The sequence below is a fragment of the Chelonia mydas genome, chromosome 7 (assembly GCF_015237465.2).
Source record: "Chelonia mydas isolate rCheMyd1 chromosome 7, rCheMyd1.pri.v2, whole genome shotgun sequence".
Classification (NCBI taxonomy): domain Eukaryota; kingdom Metazoa; phylum Chordata; order Testudines; family Cheloniidae; genus Chelonia; species Chelonia mydas.
Genome location: NC_057853.1, coordinates 37,796,321 through 37,815,085, shown reverse-complemented (window position 1 = coordinate 37,815,085; position 18,765 = coordinate 37,796,321). Strand labels below are relative to the sequence as shown.

Below are 18,765 nucleotides of genomic sequence, written 5' to 3'. Positions count from 1 at the left end.
TTATAGCTCAAAGATATCTCATCACGTAATAGGGATTATAAATTCTAATTCTGTAGTATGAGACAATATATTCATGTAATGTTTAAGAAAAGTTTTGTAAATGAGTTCCAATAGTTTATGGATTAGGGACCCAATCTTATGGGGTTCCAGGGGCTTCTGTATAGATTATTTAGGTTAATCTTTCTATCTACCCAATGGGACTCAGTGCTCAGTCTAGAAGATACCATCAGAGATGCTTAGTTTGCAGTTCTCAAACTGTGGATTTGTGTCTCCAGAGATAACATGCTTGTTAATGCAAAATGTTTTTAAATAAATAAATTATATGTAGAGGTGAGAAATAACAGACCTCCACCCTATTGTCCTGCTGCAAATTTGTGTACACAGAATTAATCCCTTACCTCTCTCTAAAAATGCAAATTTTCAAAAAGTTGAATGAATAGAAGATTGTTTTGGGGGCGGAATAGATCTGGACAAGGAGAAGAAGTCTGGAGATAAATGTGAGAAGGGAGGGACAGGCAGCAGAAACAAAAGTGAAACTGTTTGAGCAGCATATTCCAGAAGTCTTGAGGTCTTTCTGAGTTGATTTGAGATCTACCATACCATTCTCTCACTAGAAGGGAAAACCTATAATGGCAGCAAGACATAAAAGAGACCCCAGTTTGTGAAAAAGAACCATTCAAGAAATATATGTTTGCTGATGACATTTTAAAGAAAGTCACACCAGTGAACTGGTGGAAGTCACCTAAACACTTGGATTCAGAGACTGTTCAAGTGATAATCTCACTTTTAACAGCAGTAACTTCTTCTGCCGGTGCAGAAAGAATATGGTCTTCCTTTGGACTAATTCATTCCAAATTGAGAAATCATTTGGGACCTGAAAAAGCTGGAAAGCTTGTTTTTATTTTTCAGATGATGAACAAACAGGAAAATGAAGATGAAGACTATTGAGTTGGCTGCAGAAGCCATTATTTTAAGTTTCTCATGTTGACCTGGCTGACACAGCTGATTTTAATTTTGAGTTTTTGGTGTTTTTAAAACTATTTCATTTAACTATTTTAGTTAAAAACAATTTTAACAAACACAAACCTGATTTTAAAAAAATATGAATGTTTAACTACATCCAAAAATTCATGTTTGTTTGTTAAAATATTATGTGCTTGCTGTTGAAGAAAAAAAATCCAGAATACATAACGTTGTTTTAGTGAACAATGAAAAGATGGCAACTAAACAATATAGTTTTAAGTAACGCATTTCTTGGATGGTTCTCTCACAGGCTCAGGAGGAACACCCTAATGTTTACTACTTGACTCAGCTTACAGAGGCCCAAAGAAAAGGCAGAATCTCTAGTTTAGCTTGATAAATGTCCTGAAGGAACTGGGACAACCCTTCCACCGTGACAGAGGTGAACACTGCCGTCCCAACAAATCCAACTTTATCCTTCACAATCCCCAGGGCTGTGATCTGAGCCATCCTAGCACCACAGGCCCTGCAGGCTACCCTGGAAACAGACATAAGTCAGAGGTTTAAAACTGGCTGTGGAAGTAGACTGCTCACATGATGTTACCACTCTAACAACTCTCTGTGGACTTTGTGAAGTAGAGTGATCTATTGGATAGGGCCCTGGACTGGGAGTCAGGAGACTCTAGGTACTACTCCCAGCTCTGCCACTAACTTGCTGTGTGACATTGGCCAAGTCATTTCACCTCCCCTCCTACCCTATCTCTATCTTGTCTATTTAGACTACAATCTCTTTCAAGCAGGGACTGTCTCTCCCTGCTGTACAGCACTAAGCACAATGGGTCCTGATATCAGCTGAGGCCTTTAACCTCATATTCATACCGGAAGGACAATGCACAAACAAAATGCACAAAGGCTGTGGTGCATTAAAAGTTAATGCTTTTTAAAAGAGCATTAGCAGCTGCAGGAGATGAGGGATTTAGCATGAGGCAAATATTCAAGTGTAAATGCTGTCAACAACAAAAAAAACCTGCACGTTTAATAAAGAAACATACACTAAAGTGCTTATTTGCATAAGCAACTCCAAGTTTTCTCTAACTTCTCTTTAATTGAAGAATTATATAGAACAATAAAACCAGATAAGCACCTTTTATGAGAGAGAAAACTGAAGTAACCTTTTCCAGCTATATGGTATGTCCACAATTCTTTCCATTTATTTCCTTATTGCAAGTTTTGCTACTTTGTTCATGTATTTACAAAATAAAAATTACGGATAGCAAGTTACAAATTCTTATTCTGTGGGAAATTTTACTAATCCCATATCAAATAATACAGTGGGGTGGAGCATTTGTCCTCCTTAATACACACACGTATAACTCCCACTGATTCTACTGGGAGTTGCGTAAGCCTATCAAGAAGAGAATAAATACAAACTCTGTGACAAAATTCTATTTTATTCCTTCATTGTAATATTGTGCTACTCATTTTCCATTTTCCTTAAGCATGTGTGTTGTTTTTTTTTCTTTGTTTTTTAAGGAAAAGATCACCTTACATTAAAGTAACCTTTAGGGATTTTTTTTTAACTAGTTTAACTTATTTAGTTAAATCGATCCCCTATTGTGGACACTTTTAAAATCTGCTTCACTCAAGTCAGTTGCAAGCCAAGAGCTCGCGAGGGGTGTGCTTTAACACGTTGTGCTCTAACTGCACTGGGTGCATTCTAAAAAGGTACCCAACCCAGTTCACATAGAATTAGGTTGATGTGAACTAGGTACCTTTTAGGGAGCACCAGCAGCATCTACCCAGGGAAGTTATAGCTCAGCACATTAGTGCACTTTACAAATCGCACCTCTTTGGAGTGCTTCTCCATGCTATATAGACAAGCCCCAAGATCCTTAACTTATTTAAGACACTCTTAAACCGATTTAGGAGTGTGTTCACACTAGGGCATTGCACCAATCTAACTCAGTGATCCGAGAAAAAAAATGTGATGAAAAAAGTACAGGATGCTGTCCTAAATGTTTCATTGTGCTACACTGAAAATCAAACAGGTGACTTGGAATGTCGAGCTAGTGAAATCATTTTGTGAAGCTGTCTGCCTGCAAGTTCTTCCTTATTATAAACTACATCAATTTTACACCGATAATTCCATAAACATTACACTTCAAAATTAAAAGTTAGTAAAGGAGCAATAACTACCAGGTTCAGGGTTTTTTTTGTTTTTTTAAAACAGGTTCATTTGCATAACCAGTACTACCAAGTCATTTCATTGCATGGAACCTGATTTGCAAATCAGTTACAACATAGTAATAGAACACAATTATATTTGATAATGTTTCTACTACGATAACGACAAAAAGATTACAAGCGAACATGTATACACAGCTATTTCAATAAGCCTCACTTATGTAGGCTGCATCTCTGAAACATTCAAAAACAGAAAAGCTCATTCTGTTGCAATTATTGTTCAAATTCTTACACATAGCTTACTTCCAGCACTGAACAGCTGCTCAAAAGCAACACCAACTTTCAGCGTCCTTTTTCCCCTCGCCTTTGGCAACCACAGTGATTAGCGACAAGACTGCAAGGGGATTGGTTGGTAATGACATCATCTTATTGTTTTCTTTCAAGTGGAATAAAGGACTTGGAGTGCAGATAAGCCAACAATGAATTCAGTAGGAGATGCATCTCTGTGCCCTCTGCCTTAATTATTATGGCTTCTCGAAGAGAATTTCTGTTTATAGTATAAGCGCCTCTTTTATTTAGTTACTGTCATCCCCCTCCCCCTGCTTTTTTTAAAGTCCCAGTCCACCGTAAAAGAGGACTATATACCACTGTGCTTATGTCACAGTAGCAATACTTGCAAATACAATTAATTACCTTGGTCATTTATCCCTCCACAATTCATCATTTTCAATGACTCAGGTACATTTGTTTACTAAATATGCTTTGATAGCAAGAAGTGTTTTGCATGTCAGAATGATTTAAACTAGTAGCTGTTAAAGTAACTGCCAGCATTTGTGGCCTAACCAAAAAGGGTTGACACTTTTAAAAGTACTGCAAACAAAGTACAGTGCAAACACATCACTATAAAGTTCAACTTTATTGACATAGGTGCAACTGCAAAAGAGTCAGTCAAATTTGTTTAAGGACACTAACAACAATCCCGGGAAATCTAAACAGCTATATGCAATAGTTCTTTTAAACTATTTTACAAGTTCAATATAAGCCCCAATTCTCATTACACTAAAGCCCCTTTTCATCACCCTAGCAGTGTAAAGAGGCTTTAAAATGGGTGTACAGCGGTATTAAAGGGCCTCACTATAAATAAGAATCAGGCCTATAAGTGCACTGATAACTTTTCTGCTCTTCCTTTCTTGTGTTGCATCTTTGAATGCAACAGATGGACCAAATCCTAACGACAGGTCTTATCTGAACTAGGAAAAAAAAACATTTTTAACATGGTTAAACGTCTCATGAAGCTGAATTTCTGTACTGAGCAAAAACATGTTCTTGGCTTATTGTAAATCACCCAAAATGTCATTAAATAAAATCTTTTCCCTGTGGGGGGAAAAAAACGAATTAAAAACTTAAAGGGGTGAACCTTCCTGCAGAATGGTTATTACACAGCAGTCAGAGCCAAACAGAGCTCATTTTGTACTGACACCAGTACTGACACTCACCCTACCACACCAGGTCCCCAAAAAGAATTGAACAGCTGTAGCAATTGCTTTCCCTCGCAGATATGAAGATCAGTATCCTCACAAAATTCATTCCCCCCCCAAATGATTTCTTGTAAAGTATTTTTCCACTACAGCAAACAAGTAAAGAGAGTTGCATACATCTGGAAAAGCAGTATTTTAATATTTGTTTCATCAGGCCACTTAGGAGAGCTGGGGGAAGTTGTAGGAAGATCTGTTTCTGTTTGATAAAAGCAGCAAACTAGCTGAAATGTCAATTTGTAATTTTAAATGTGCCAGGGGACTCAGAACCTATATACGGTACTTAAGTGAAAAGGAAATAAAAATTATGATAGACAGGTATAGATGGGATGGGAAAGCGCCAATAATTTGAGCTTGATTATGCCTGAACTAGAGGCATAAAAAGTCTAAGCTATTTTTGCTTTAAAAAAAAATGTACTATGCATTACACACATGCACATGCGTGTATATATTTCTCTCTGCAAAATCAAATAGTTGGAAGAGAAGGTAAAAAAAGATCAGAGGAATTTTAATTGCCTACAGTGGAAAACTGCTCCGGAGGTAAGCAATTTTGCATGAGACTAGTTAAGATGAATAGTGTCTTTAATTCCTCAGACAATTTTATTTGCCCATTTGGCATACCAGGTGTGTAGTCAGTCAGCTGTTTTCCAGGATTGTACAACAAACTGACTAGATAAGAATACCTGGTTGATGCGCAGTAAAATTACTTTTATGAACAAGTTTACTTCTTCACTGAAATCTTATGAATAGCTATTTGATAATTGTTATTGCCATTTCTAAATAGTATTATCAGGCTATATTTCATTTGTTCTCCATTTGTAAGCAAAATTAAATCTTGACGATAAAAGCCAGCATTTGTCAGTTACACACAATTCTATTCCAGCACTAAAGCAAAACTAAAGAATCAATTTCGGGCAGCAACATGTTTCAGGAAAGATAACACATTTGGAATCCCTGTTCAAAATTGGGAAATGGGAAACTAAATGTGATGTGGTTCATTTGTCAATGACACAAAACAAAAATGAAAAAAGGAACCTATTAGACTCTACACCAATGAACCAGCAGTAAATTAGCCACAAGTTAGTAGATACATTATAAAAAATAATTTTAACAAATAAAAATGCAGTGATTCAGTCAGACTATGAATAACTAGAAAACTTGATTTAAGACAAAATAAAAAGATTGCATTCAGAGCCAATATTCACTGTAACAAACACTTTTCAGATTTTCCATTATGTATAAATATTCAGTACAGAGTACTGGTGCAATGTAGATGTGTTAACCAACAGCAATATTTATTTATTTTTTGTGGAGCACCAGGAATAAGTTAGGCACTTTACTGACAAGCATGAAGATAATGGGCCAAATTCAGAGTATATTCAGTGGTGTCAGCTGTATTCCTCACACTCAGACTAACTTAGACCTAACAACACCCTTTTAGCAATATTTAAGGAAGTCTGAGTAAATTATAGACAAACGAGGTGAACATGTAAGTTAAAGTGGATCATTAGAGCTACTTACGCCATCCTACTAGAAGTTTTTTCTTGGTCCACTCTCCTCCTTTGGTTCCTTGACATGCAAGTTACACCCAGTGATGAACTGCCAAAATCTTAACAACCGGTTCCCTCCTCACCCCACGGGGAAAATTTGGTGGGTGCAGCTCCGCTCCCCATCCCAGCTCACCTCCGCCCCACTCTGCTTCTCTGCCCTCCCCCCGGCTTCCCAAGAATCAGCTGTTCACACGGGAAGCCTGGGAGGGCTGAGAAGCAAGCAGCGGCTTCGCGCTCAGATCCAGGGAGGCAAGCTGGGGCGGGGGGCGGTTCCCCTGAGCACCCCACCGGTTGCCTGCTGTGGCATGAGCGGCCCTCCTCGCGCCCCCTCCCCCCCGCCCCAGCTCACCTCCACTCCGCCTCCTTGAGCCTGAGTCCGAAGCTGCCGCTTGCTTCTCAGCGCTCCCAGGCTTCCCGCGTGAACAGCTGATTCACGGGAAGCCAGGGGGGAGGGGCGGAGAAGCAGAGCAGGGTGGAGTGTAACTCAGGGGTGCAGGCGGAACGCAGGTGAGCTGGGGCGGGGAGGGGTGCTGCACCCACCAAATTTTCCCGTGGGTGCTCCAGCCCCGGAGCACCCATGGAGTCAGCGCCTAAGGCGCCACTTTTGGCCGGTTGTTAAATTTAGAAGCCCTTTTAGAACCGGTTGTCCTTCACGAGACAACCGGTTCTAAAAGGGCTTCTAAATTTAACAACCGGTTCCAGCAAACCGGTGCAAATCGGCTCCAGCTCACCACTGGTTACACCCACTAAGACTTCCTTTCACTCAGTGGGTCAAATTCAGAGGTGATGCAAGTGATATGTTGTAAAAGGCGTGTAAAACTCAATACGTCTAATTGGTACCTCTAAGAGAATGTAAATTAGTGCAAGGAACACTGAAGAAGCCAAAGTGTAAGTAACGTCACTTCAGACTTCTTACCTAAATCCAGCTCAAGATTCCAGCCCCACAGACTTTAAAATCCAAACCACAGCATCTGCTCAAGTAGATGTTGAACCACCGTAGATATAACTAAAACTTCAAGGAATTCACATTATTAAAAGAGTTCAAACAAAAGCATCCAATGAAAACTGGACTTTAAAGCTTCTACACTTTCTACAAGTGTGCAAGTTACTTCAAAAGATCAACCAACCAACTCAAAAACATTGTTAAGATAATTTTCTCAGGACTCTTGCTCCTGTTTAATTCATCATTAGTAGGCAAGAACTCTTGCATTTCTTTGATGTACCTGATGTTTTTGAAAGTTACACTGTTTAAATATTTTTTGGCAAGGACAAATGGTATTGGCCCAAGAAGGCATCCCAATATGATGGGGTGGATTACATTATCTTTGTAATGTAAGGAGACGAAAAATCAAGATAAATTAATGTTATATATTAAGACCCAACAATTTGTTAAACTATATAGTTTCACATCCGAAGACATTAGACCAAACTTCTGTGATACTGAATTTGCATGATCTTGACTGTTTATGAACACTCCAAATCCCCAAGCCTTCTGAGCTGCATATTGGCAGTGATTTTATTTTCAATTGTAATTATTTTAATGACCTGATTAGAATCGGTAAAGCTTTGTTTCAGTTAACAGAGAGAATCAGCCTTCACTTTTCAAAAGAAAAATATGTGGATTAATGCAATAAAAATACAATTAAAAGACAGAAAAAGAAAAGTTTCATTCCTCTCACTGAGAGCTCTGAGCATTCTGTGATTTGGCAACAGGACTTTGTTATAGACCACCAGCTATGCACAAAAGCAATTTAAAATCTAGAACACCAGATTCTCTTGTCAGCATCTGCTTAGGCTAGTGTCTGTGGTCAGCATTAGGAGCAATGGTCAGATGCTGACCAGTCTCACATTGTACAGTAAAACATCAGAGTTACGAACACCAGAGTTATGAACTGACCAGTCAACCTCACACCTCATTTTAAACTTGAAGTACTCAATCAGGTAGCAGCAGAGACGGGAAAAAAAATTTAAAAAGCAAATTTAGTACAGCACTATATTAAACAAACTACTAAACAAGATAAATGGAAAGCAGCATTTTTCTTCTGCACAGTAAAGTTTCAAAGATGTATTAAGTGAATGTTCAGTTGTAAACTCTTGAAAGAACCATTATAATGATTTGTTCAGAGTTATGAACATTTCAGAATTATGAACAACCTCCATTCCCACAGTGTTCATAACTCTGAGGTTCTATTGTAATACCACCACATGCTCTACTAAAAACAAAGTTACTAAACCAGTGGGGAGAACAATCTGTTCTACACCGTGTGGCTACTACTTGGCATATTCAAAATGCCCTTCTAAACCCAGTCATACTACCCTTTGTGATTCTATTTTTAATCTTCCCTGCATGAATGGCAACACAGCCACCTTCGATTAGCAACTGACATCCTTTATGGTGTTAACATCAGGTACCCATGTTAAAGTAGCAGTCAAAAGAAAATCAAGTGCTTATGGCTAAATAATCCAGACTACATTTGTGATATCAATATGTGTAAGGGGACTGTTGCCCCCTTACTAACATTCAGTGAGGGTGTTTTAGTTGCTAGCTCCCAGTACTAAAAAGGGGGAAGGGTCGATGGGGAATCAGGACCCTGAGACTGACAGCCCCCAGGAACAATGGGGAGAAGCCAATGCTCCAGGTCAGCCTGAATGACAGGGCGGGCAGGCTAATCAGGGAATCAAGAGGCCAGGGAGGTCCCGTTCTCCGTGTGACCTGGACTTGCCTGGGTCAGACAGAGTGGGGCCGGGCTAAGGAGAAAGCAGAGGGCCCAAGCTAATCTGGGGAGCAGAGCTGTGCCAGATCCAAAGGGACCAGAAAAGCAGCCCAGAGAGAGCAGAACTGCAGCCCCAAAGCCAGAGGCACAGCCCAGAGAGAGCAGACTTGCCCTGGGAGGAGAGCTGCAGCGACCAGAGCCAGAGGGGCCAGAGAAGCAGCCCAGGGAGCTGGAGCTAAGACAGAGTGGAGCTGGGGCTGGAGCGGTCTGGAGTCGGGTGTCATGAGCAGCTGGGGAGAGTGAGGGGGGACCCTGGGCAGTGGACCCAGCACAGGGAGACGCCTCAGCCAGGAGGCTCTGCAGACCAGACTCGGAGGGGGATTGGTAACCCTGACAGGGCGGGGGCAGTGCTGGGAAGAAGGGCCCTGCCACCTAGAGCCTGTGGCTACCACCAGAGCAAGTGTCCAACCCACAGCATCCCTGTAGCACAGCCAGGGCCTGAGAAGAAGGCCCTGGGACTTACAAGGAACAGACTGTGAACTGCCCGGACATCCCAGAGACACTGTTTGTGATGTTCCCTGCCACAGAGCAGGTTGACCTTTAACCTCATTTTCCCTTATTCTTTTTAAAATTAATTGTTGATTAAATAACTTGCATTTGCTTTAACTTGTATGTAATGGTCAGTGGGTCAGAGAAGTGCCCAGTGCAGAGAGATTACCCCGGAGTGGGGACACGCTAGCCCCTGTCCTAGGTGACCACAGCAGGGTTGGGGGTCGAGCCCCCCAGGAATCCTGGGCCCAGCCTTGTTGGGGTTACAAGGACTCTGCCAGACAGGAGAGTGGATGGGGAGTCCTCAAGGGCAGGGAGGCCACTGGGTAAAGGAAGTGGGAACGAGGACTCAGATCCTTTTGCTAGCCCACTTCACCGGGGTAGTGCAGAAGCCAGGAAAGTTCCCCACGATAGCGGGACTATTCCCCCGCTTACATATAGGTTATGACAACCCCTTCAGTGAATCCACATCACAAAACAAACCCAAGTCAACAACTACAGAGGCTCACGTGTGTGGAATCTTCATTTCTGGAAACATTCTAATGGGTCACAGTATGATCCTTCGACATTAGATACACAGGCTCAAAGGTCAAAATTAGGTTCTCTTGGAATTCTGCAACTGACTTCACATTTTGAAGATACAGAATTATGAGAGTTAACATGCTATCAGCAAATCAGAGTTCACTGAAAATTATTTTACCCTTTGTGAAGAAATTAGCTTTGAAGGCTTGCGGAGTTTCAGGAGCCGTGATCAGAATTTATCATTAACAGCCACAAAAAGTACATTGCTTCAGTTATAACGTAGCTTTTATAGTAAAAATTCATATTTCAAATTTATGAGTCTTTGAATTAGCAATTTCTGTACGTGTGTTCCATTGCTTATTTCAGAAATAATATAATTAATTAGATGAGGTCAGGATTATAAAAAATACCTATACTGCTAAGAGGAGGTTTCATACTTCCAAACTAAGTTTCTGGACCAGATCCTTATCTTCAAGGGTGTTACACTGCTAATTTAAACCAGCTGAATGTATTGCTCAATGTGTACAGAATAGGGTTAAATATGCCTCTATAGAACTTTGAAGTCCATTTCTGTAGAGACACTGCTGAATTTATGGAATGTAAATATATGACTGTCAAGGGAAAAGATGAAGGCTACAAACTATTAATGAGGCACAATTTACATGTGCATATTTTAAAACATGTTATATTCTATGAAAACAAATGAGAAAGTTATGTGCTATTTATGTGCTATTTTTCTTTCATATATTTCCATCTTCCTCTCATCCCCTCATGTGGGAGCCAAATCATTTTTGACGCAAGTTGCCAGTGTGTCTCAGTTTTGTGTTCTTCACATATACGAAAAATTGCTTTAGACTGTTAATAAATTATTTTGCTTTTGTTTACTTGTATCCTAATGCATATTAACACATCCTTTTTTAATAGTTAATAGTTTAATAGTTTGCTTGAAAGTGGAATACTTTCTGGAAGCATATAAAAAAAACCCACAAAAATCATCATTTAATGGTTACCTAAGTCTAAATACACATACTGCACCTCCTCTGTGTTCTTTGTCTATATTTCTGTTCTCATTGCTAGGCAAAAGATTTTTTTTACATTTATGCATTTTATAAACAGTAAGTATGAAGTTTTCTAGATCACGAGTTCTTAACCTGAGGGTCAGGTACACCATCCCTTTTAACGGTAGGGTGTCCTGAATTTTTTCTTTTCTCCCTGTTGTAACACAGGAAGATGGTATGGAAAAGATGCAAAGCACTGACCCTGACAAATGCTCAATCACTCTAAACAATGCCAGTTATGCTGTAATCTTTTCTAACAAGTTTTACAAAAACTCTATATTCACCAAACAGAATTTCAAGTTCACCCCTATGTCAAGCATCCAATTGATAAATGGGTCCCTACTTCAGGTAGCATGATCTTCAGAGAAGAAACCACCTATCTATACTTAACACACAATACAAAATTCCAAATTAAATGCATTTAAACCTGCAGTCAAATGAATGTATTGTGGAATAGGTCACAGTACACTTTTTACAGCTCTCCCAAGCTTAACAGAGATAATCTCTCTGCTTTTTGTCAATCATTATCTTTTCCTTGAATTCTGAAGTGTTTTTAAGAAGAGTCAATTGGATATAAAAGGTAAGTTGGAGAGTGAATAAAACATGTTATTTCACTACATTACAAAAAAAGGCTTTGACTTTTATCTTAAAGTAGTAAGTAGTGAATACTGGCAGATATCGAGTATAATAGTGATAGGTGTTTTCTGAACACTGAAAAGGAAGTTTTGTGGCCCATCTTCATTGGCTGAGTACCTGTGAGCTTCTTAGGGGATGGACCTAACATACATCAGAGATGAAAGAGTCCTTAGTTTGTCAGAGACTCCACATCAATTTACTACCCAAGAGCAGAAAGAGGTACATGCTCCTCTGAAACCTTGAACGCATACCAAAAATCAGGAATGTTTGGTTTCTTGGACACTAGATGTTAAAAATGCATTGTTCGGTTTTTCCTTTTGGGAGACTATGAAGGAGCTCATGAAGAGTGCCTAGGGGATTTCAGAGCACAAGTCCCATTTGTACACTTAAATTACGGTGGCACTTTTGAAATTTTCCCTCTATAAACCTTAGATACAGAAAACTGAGAAAGACTAATTAATTCAACACCTAAACTGAGATCCAATATGCAAAAGTAAAATGGCTGCACCAAAATAATGGCAGAGATGAAGCACAGAATTAAATTTTAGACTTACGTTTCTCATCATCAGCATGTACTAGAGATGCTGCTCTTGACAAAACATCCAATGGAGTCTCCATTCCTGGCAGGATCCTATAATATAAAAGAGCCAGGTTTTCTAAGAGTTTCATAAAATTATGTTTATAAGAGGTGAGAAGTTGATTTGTCATTAGATAACAAATCTAACTCCCTATAAACACACACACACACATATATATATACATACACACACACACACACACAAACAAACACCACCATATAAACTACTGTAAGACAAGGAAAAGGAAACATCACTTTCAGAAACATTATACCATCACATATAGAATAAATAAGGCTGGTTTCAATTATATATTAACACCAGGGAACAGCCACCATTTTATTAAGATGAACACAATCATGAGGACAGATGCTTTTTACTTCAAGATGCCTCTGCTCAGGGAATCTCAGTTCCATCCCTGGGAGGTAGGCGGCCATAATTATCTCCCTTTGACAGATGGAGAATTTGAGGTACAGAAAAATTAAGTGACTTACTTGCCCAACATCAAACCAAATCTGTAGCAGAACTGAAATAACCCACAGTCTCCTGAATCCCATTCCTGTGCTTTACCCACAAGATCATCCTTTCACACATCAAGTCCAGATGTGACTGCATTTCAGTACTAGGGGAAGTGATATGCACATCTATGCTTTGGGTGGAACTTGACAATGATCCTGTCTGTCTCTCTCTGTCCCTTTCTCTCGCCCAAACCCTCTCTTCTTTTATCCTTTCTCCTGTGATCTTTTAAAAGTCATACAACCAAACAAGCAACCTAGTATCTAAACAGTCCGTCATCCTGCCAGTTGGGCATTTATGCAAGTGTCAGGTTCTGCAGAAGAGCGAAATACTTTATGACTGAAAAAAGATCAAAAAGGAACTGGAGAAAAGAACCAAGGAAGTCAGATGCTTGCTGCCCTCTGAACATTAAGTTCACACTGGATTGGTTTTTGTGGCCCTTATAACTTTTCTTCCTCCCGCTGCCTTCCTCCCATCCCAGTCAACCGCAACATAAAGCAACATTCAAAGATGCAATTTGTTTGAAGACGGGAAAAAAGTCAGTATGCCCAATCACTTACAGAAGAGTGACTCCATTGACATCAACAGAATTACACCCCTAATTCACACTTGTCCAAGTGAAAGACAAACACATCCAAAGATGGAAAGCCACCAAGACATTTTTATTCTATCAAAGGTATTTTTTTTTAAAAAGTCATCTACCAATTAATATTGAGAATATGCACAGTTGTATAATCAGATCTGAATTTTTGCATTTCCCTGTGTGGCTGTTACTTTCATAAATATACACTGATATAAATCTTCAGAGCACAAGCCAACATTTAGCATATCGGGATTAGGAAAGAAACTTTCCTTAACTGCCTTCTAAAGAGTTTCTTGCCCCTGGATAGATGGACCTCTAGTCTGACCCGGTATGGCAATTCTTATATTCCTTTAAAAGGTAAGATTCAAAATTCCCAAGTTTAATCTGCAAATTCCTTGTGGAAGGGACATACGTACTTTATAGGTACTGTGATGTACCTGCCTAGCACAACTGTGAGCACTGTAAAATAATATTTCTAGATACACACAAATTAACACAGTCCATCCAACAGAAATACCATGCAAAAACCTGTTAATGTTTCACTTTTAAATAACTTAATATTAAAAGTGTCTTCAAAACTGAAAAAGAAAGTTTCAATATAAATAAAACAAAAGAGATATGAAAGAGAAGACTAATACGTGATTGTATGTGTACACTATGAAATTAGGTCGATTTTATACAGTCGATTGTGTATGTCCCCACTAAGCGCATTAAGTCAGCGGAGTGCTTCCTCAATACCGTGGCCAGCGGAGCGGTGCACTGTGGGTAGCTATCCCACAGTTCCTGCAGTCTCCGCTGCCCATTGGAATTCTGGGGTAAGCTCCCAATGCCTGATGGGGCAAAAACATTGTCACAGGTGGTTTTGGGTAAATGTCGTCAGTACATGTCCCCTCCCTCCCACCCTACCTCCATGAAAGCAACGGCAGACAATCATTTCGCACCTTTTTTCCTGGGTTACCCGTGCACATGCCTCAGCTCACCGCTGCTGTTGTGAGCATTATAAACACCTTGCGCTTTATCCTGCAGTATGTGCAGAACCTGGCTAAGAGACACCAGCACAAGGACGATTGTGAGGAGGACATGGACACAGATGTTCCTGAAAGCATGGGCTGTGGCAATTGGGACATCATGGCGGCAGTGGGGCTGGTTGATAGAGTGGAACGCCGATTCTGGGCCTGCCAAACAAGCATAGTGTTGAGGGTATGGGATGATTCACAGTGGCTGTGAAACTTTCGCATGCGTAAGGCCACTTTCCTTGAACTTTGTGAGTTGCTTTCCCCCCGCCCTTAAGCGCGGGAATACCAAGATGAGAGCTGCCCTAACAGTTGAGAAGCAAGTGGTGATAGCCCTGCGGAAGCTTGCAAAGCCTGACTGCTACCAGTCAGTCAGGAATCAATTTGGAGTGGGCAAATCTACTGTGGGACTGCTGTGATCCAAGTAGCCAATGCAATCACTGATGTTGTTATCAAGGGTAGTGACTCTGGGAAATGTGTAGGTCATAGTAGATGGCTTTGCTGCAATGGGGTTCCCTAACTGTGGTGGGGCGACAGACGGAACACATAGCTCTATCTTGGCACCGGACCACCTGGCCAACCAATACGTAAACCGCAAGGGGTACTTCTCAATGGTGCTGCAAGCACTGGTGGATCACAAGGGACATTTCACCGACATCAATGTGGGATGGCTGGGAAAGACGTATGATGCTCGCATATTTAGGAACTCCAGGCTGTTCGAGCAGCTGCAAGAAGGGACTTACTTCCCAGATCAGAAAATTACCGTTGGGGATATTGAAATGTCAATAGTTATCCTTGGGGACCCAGCCTACCCCTTGCTCATGAAGCTGTACACAGGCAGCCTGGACAGTAGTAAGGAGCTGTTCAACTATAGGCTGAGCAAGTGCAGAATGGCGGTAGAATGTGCCTTTGGATGTTTAAAAGCGCACTGGCACCGTTTGCCGACTAGGTTAGACCTCAGCGCAACCAACATTCCCATTGTTGTTGCTGCTTGCTGTGCGCTCCGTAATATCTGTGAGAGTAAGGGGGAAGACATTTATGGCAAGGTGGGAAGTTGAGGCAAATCGCCTAGCAGCCAATTTTGAGCAGCCAGACACCAGGGCGATTAGAAAAGCACAGGTAGGCGCGCTGCGCATCAGAGAGGGTTTGAAAACCAGTTTCATGACTGGCCAGGCTATGGTGTGACAGTTGCGTGTGTGTTTCTCCTTGCTGCAAACCCTCCCCCTTTGTTGATTTTAATTCCCTGTAAGCCAACCACTCTCCCCCCTTCGATCACAGCTGGCAAAGGAAATAAAGTCACTATTGTTTTGAAACCATGCATTCTTTCTTTATTAATTAAAAAAAAAAAAAGTGAGATAACTGACAAGGTAGCCCGGGTGGGGTGGGGGAGGAGGGAAAGACAAGGCCACACTGCTTATTGTAGCCACACTACAAACCAAAACTGTTTGAATGACAGCCTTCTGTTGCTTGGGCCATCCTCTGGAGTGGAGTGGCTGGGTGCCAGGAGCCTCCCCCCCACACGTTCTTGGGCATCTGGGTGAGGAGGATATGGAACTTCAGGAGGAGGGCAGGCGCTTATACAATGGATGCAGCGGGGGTCTGTGCTCTTGTTGGCTTTCCTGCAGCTCCACCAGACACCTCACCATGTCCATTTGCTCCCCCATTAGCCTCAGCATCGCCTCCTGCCTATGCTCTTCATGCTCACTTACTGCTTTCCTGGCCTCTGCCACTGAATGCCTCAATGCATTAAGCTGTGCCTTATCAGTGAGGGAGGACTGCATGAGCTTGGAAAACATGTCATCGTGAGTGCGTTTTTTTCACCTTCTAATCTGCGATAACCTCAGGGATGGAGATGATAGGGGGAGCACAGAAATAGTCTACGCTCTACGATTCTGGCGGGACTGCATGGTCACCTGTGCTGCTGAGTTCACCATGCTGACCAAACAGGAAATGAAATTCAAAAGCTCCCGGGGCTTTTCCTGTGTACCTGGCTAGTGCATCGGTGTACAAAGTGCTGTCCAAAGCGGTCACATTAGAGCACTCTCGGATAGCTCCCGGAGGCCAATACTGTCGAATTGCGTCTGCATTACCCCAAATTCGACCCAGCAAGGTTGATTTTAGCGCCACTCCCCTCACCAGGGAGGAGTACAGAAGTCAATTTTAAGAGTCCTTTAGGTCAACAGAACGGGATTGGTTGTGTAGACACAGTCATTTTTAAATCGACCTACTGTGGCTAAATTCTACCTAACCCTGTAGTGTAGACCAGGGCTTAGACAGTTATCAATTAAAAGAGTTCATTCACAAGCCAGCTGTAGCTAACAGGTCCGTTTTTAATAAGAGGGCAGGCAGCAGTGCTAAGTAAACAAAAGGACAGTAAAAAGCTCAAGCTGTTAACAATTCCTATTGATTTTTCAAAAAGCAGAGTGTGATCCCATTACAAGAATCCTTTTATTTTAAAATATTTCCAATCCTGACCAAAGCAGGGTGGTGGCAGCAGGCAAAATCTCAAACACATGTATACAGGCTTAACAACAAACATATGTTTGGGGACTAGTTTTCCCTGACTTTACTAATAAATCTCTCTGCTCTCCCACTCCCTGCCTAAATAATGTCAAAGACTATAAAAACTAACCTAAAGTTTTTAAAGCATTAAGGGAAGGAGTGGGGAGGAAAACGCTTTCTGTTGTAAATATTTACTTTTTAAAGCCTCTAGTATGTATTTTCAAGGGAAGATTCAGAGTCCCTTCCTGCCCCCATTAATTTCACAGGAAGAAGGAAAACATCTGAAAACAACTAAGTACACTAGTTTAAAAATGAAGAAATGGATTCTCATCCTCTAGATTACAGAGGTTCTCAAATTGTGATCCATGGACCACCAGTGGTCTGAGAGCTCCATTCAGATGGTCCACGGATAGTTCCCTCTAAGGTGCATGCCTGGGTGGCTGCACAGGATAGAATGAAAGGCCATGCGCAGGCACGGCTCCACTAATTAGGTGCCTGGATCCTGGAAAAGACGCACATATAAGGCGAGGTGGTGGCCTTGGTGGGAATAAGGGGAGGGGGAGTGGGGTGAGCAGAGAGAGTGGGTGGAATTTGGGACACGCAGGGCTGCAGCCACCAGAGAAAGAGACGACATTCCCCAGCTCCAGGGCTGTGGCTGCTGGGGAGAGACCCTCCTCCTTCCCAGCCCCAGCTCGGGGGCTGCTGCAGTGGGGGGAGAGACCCTCCTCCTTCCCAGCCCCAGCTCGGGGGCTGCTGCAGTGGGGGGAGAGACCCTCCTCCTTCCCAGCCCCAGCTCGGGGGCTGCCGCAGCGGGGGGAGAGACCCTCCTCCTTCCCAGCCCCAGCTTGGGGGCTGCCGCAGCGGGGGAGAGAGGGAGAGACCCCTCACCTTCCCAGCCCCAGCTTGGGGGCTGCCGCAGCGGGGGAGAGAGAGGGAGAGACCCCTCACCTTCCCAGCTTGGGGGCTGCCGCAGCGGGGGAGAGAGAGGGAGAGACCCCTCACCTTCCCAGCTTGGGGGCTGCCGCAGCGGGGGAGAGAGGGGAGAGACCCCTCACCTTCCCAGCTTGGGGGCTGCCGCAGCGGGGGAGAGAGGGAGAGACCCCTCACCTTCCCAGCTTGGGGGCTGCCGCAGCGGGGGAGAGAGGGCACATCCATTGCATTAGAAAGGTAAGACTACTGATATTAAAATAGGAGTTGTGTGCTTTTATTTGTAGAACAAAATAACATTAATTATAATTAAGATTTTTTTTATCCAAAGCGCTTTACAATAGTTAGCTAATGGTACAAACAACATTTGGAAAGATCATTAAGTGGTTCACCAAGACCCTCAGCAATTTTCAAGTGGTCCACGAAAAAAAAGTTTAAGAACCACTACTCTCGAATCATGTGCAAACAAAACATGAAAAGCATAAAATTTTGCCCGAGTCCATAAAAACGGCTGACTTGTTAAATTTGAATAAGAAAACCTAGCAGGGAACATTTATCATCAGTTTTTAGTTCTGGAAAATTTATCTTCAGTAGAACTTTCCCTGTATCATAACACAGACCTTCCCACCTCCACCACACCTCTCTAGTGTCACAGCTTTCACCTCTCCTCTCTATCTCTCGGACTCCATGGGGCCCATCTTTTTCTTACCTCTTTATTCCCATTGGATTACTAAAAGTACCACTTCATCTGCCTCCTGGCATGTTGTTTATGGGCCTGAGCACCCAATGCTCACCCCCCTCCCCCTCGCAACGCAGTCAAAAATCATACTGACAAAGTTATAGAACTATAATTGCCAATTAATATACTATGTCGATGTATAAAAGTGATAGTTAAAAGCTTCTAAATGCAAACCTTTGTGCTAAAATTGAAGGAAAAAAAA

The 18,765-nt window shown here is 41.9% G+C and overlaps 2 protein-coding genes across 2 annotated transcripts in view; both read right to left on the bottom strand.

Moving 5' to 3' along the window:
• TAMM41 (TAM41 mitochondrial translocator assembly and maintenance homolog) overlaps nt 1–18,765 on the bottom strand; it is a 176,572-nt gene that overhangs the window by 96,129 nt on the left and 61,678 nt on the right. Inside the window, exon 8 of the mRNA XM_037905902.2 lies at nt 12,263–12,339. Within this exon, the coding sequence (XP_037761830.1) occupies nt 12,284–12,339 (56 nt within the window). The 3' untranslated portion in view covers nt 12,263–12,283. The remainder of the gene's footprint in view (nt 1–12,262; nt 12,340–18,765) is intronic.
• The window catches only part of VGLL4 (vestigial like family member 4), a 156,230-nt gene that overhangs the window by 131,077 nt on the left and 6,388 nt on the right, over nt 1–18,765 (bottom strand). Inside the window, exon 2 of the mRNA XM_037905905.2 lies at nt 12,263–12,339. Within this exon, the coding sequence (XP_037761833.1) occupies nt 12,263–12,326 (64 nt within the window). The 5' untranslated portion in view covers nt 12,327–12,339. The remainder of the gene's footprint in view (nt 1–12,262; nt 12,340–18,765) is intronic.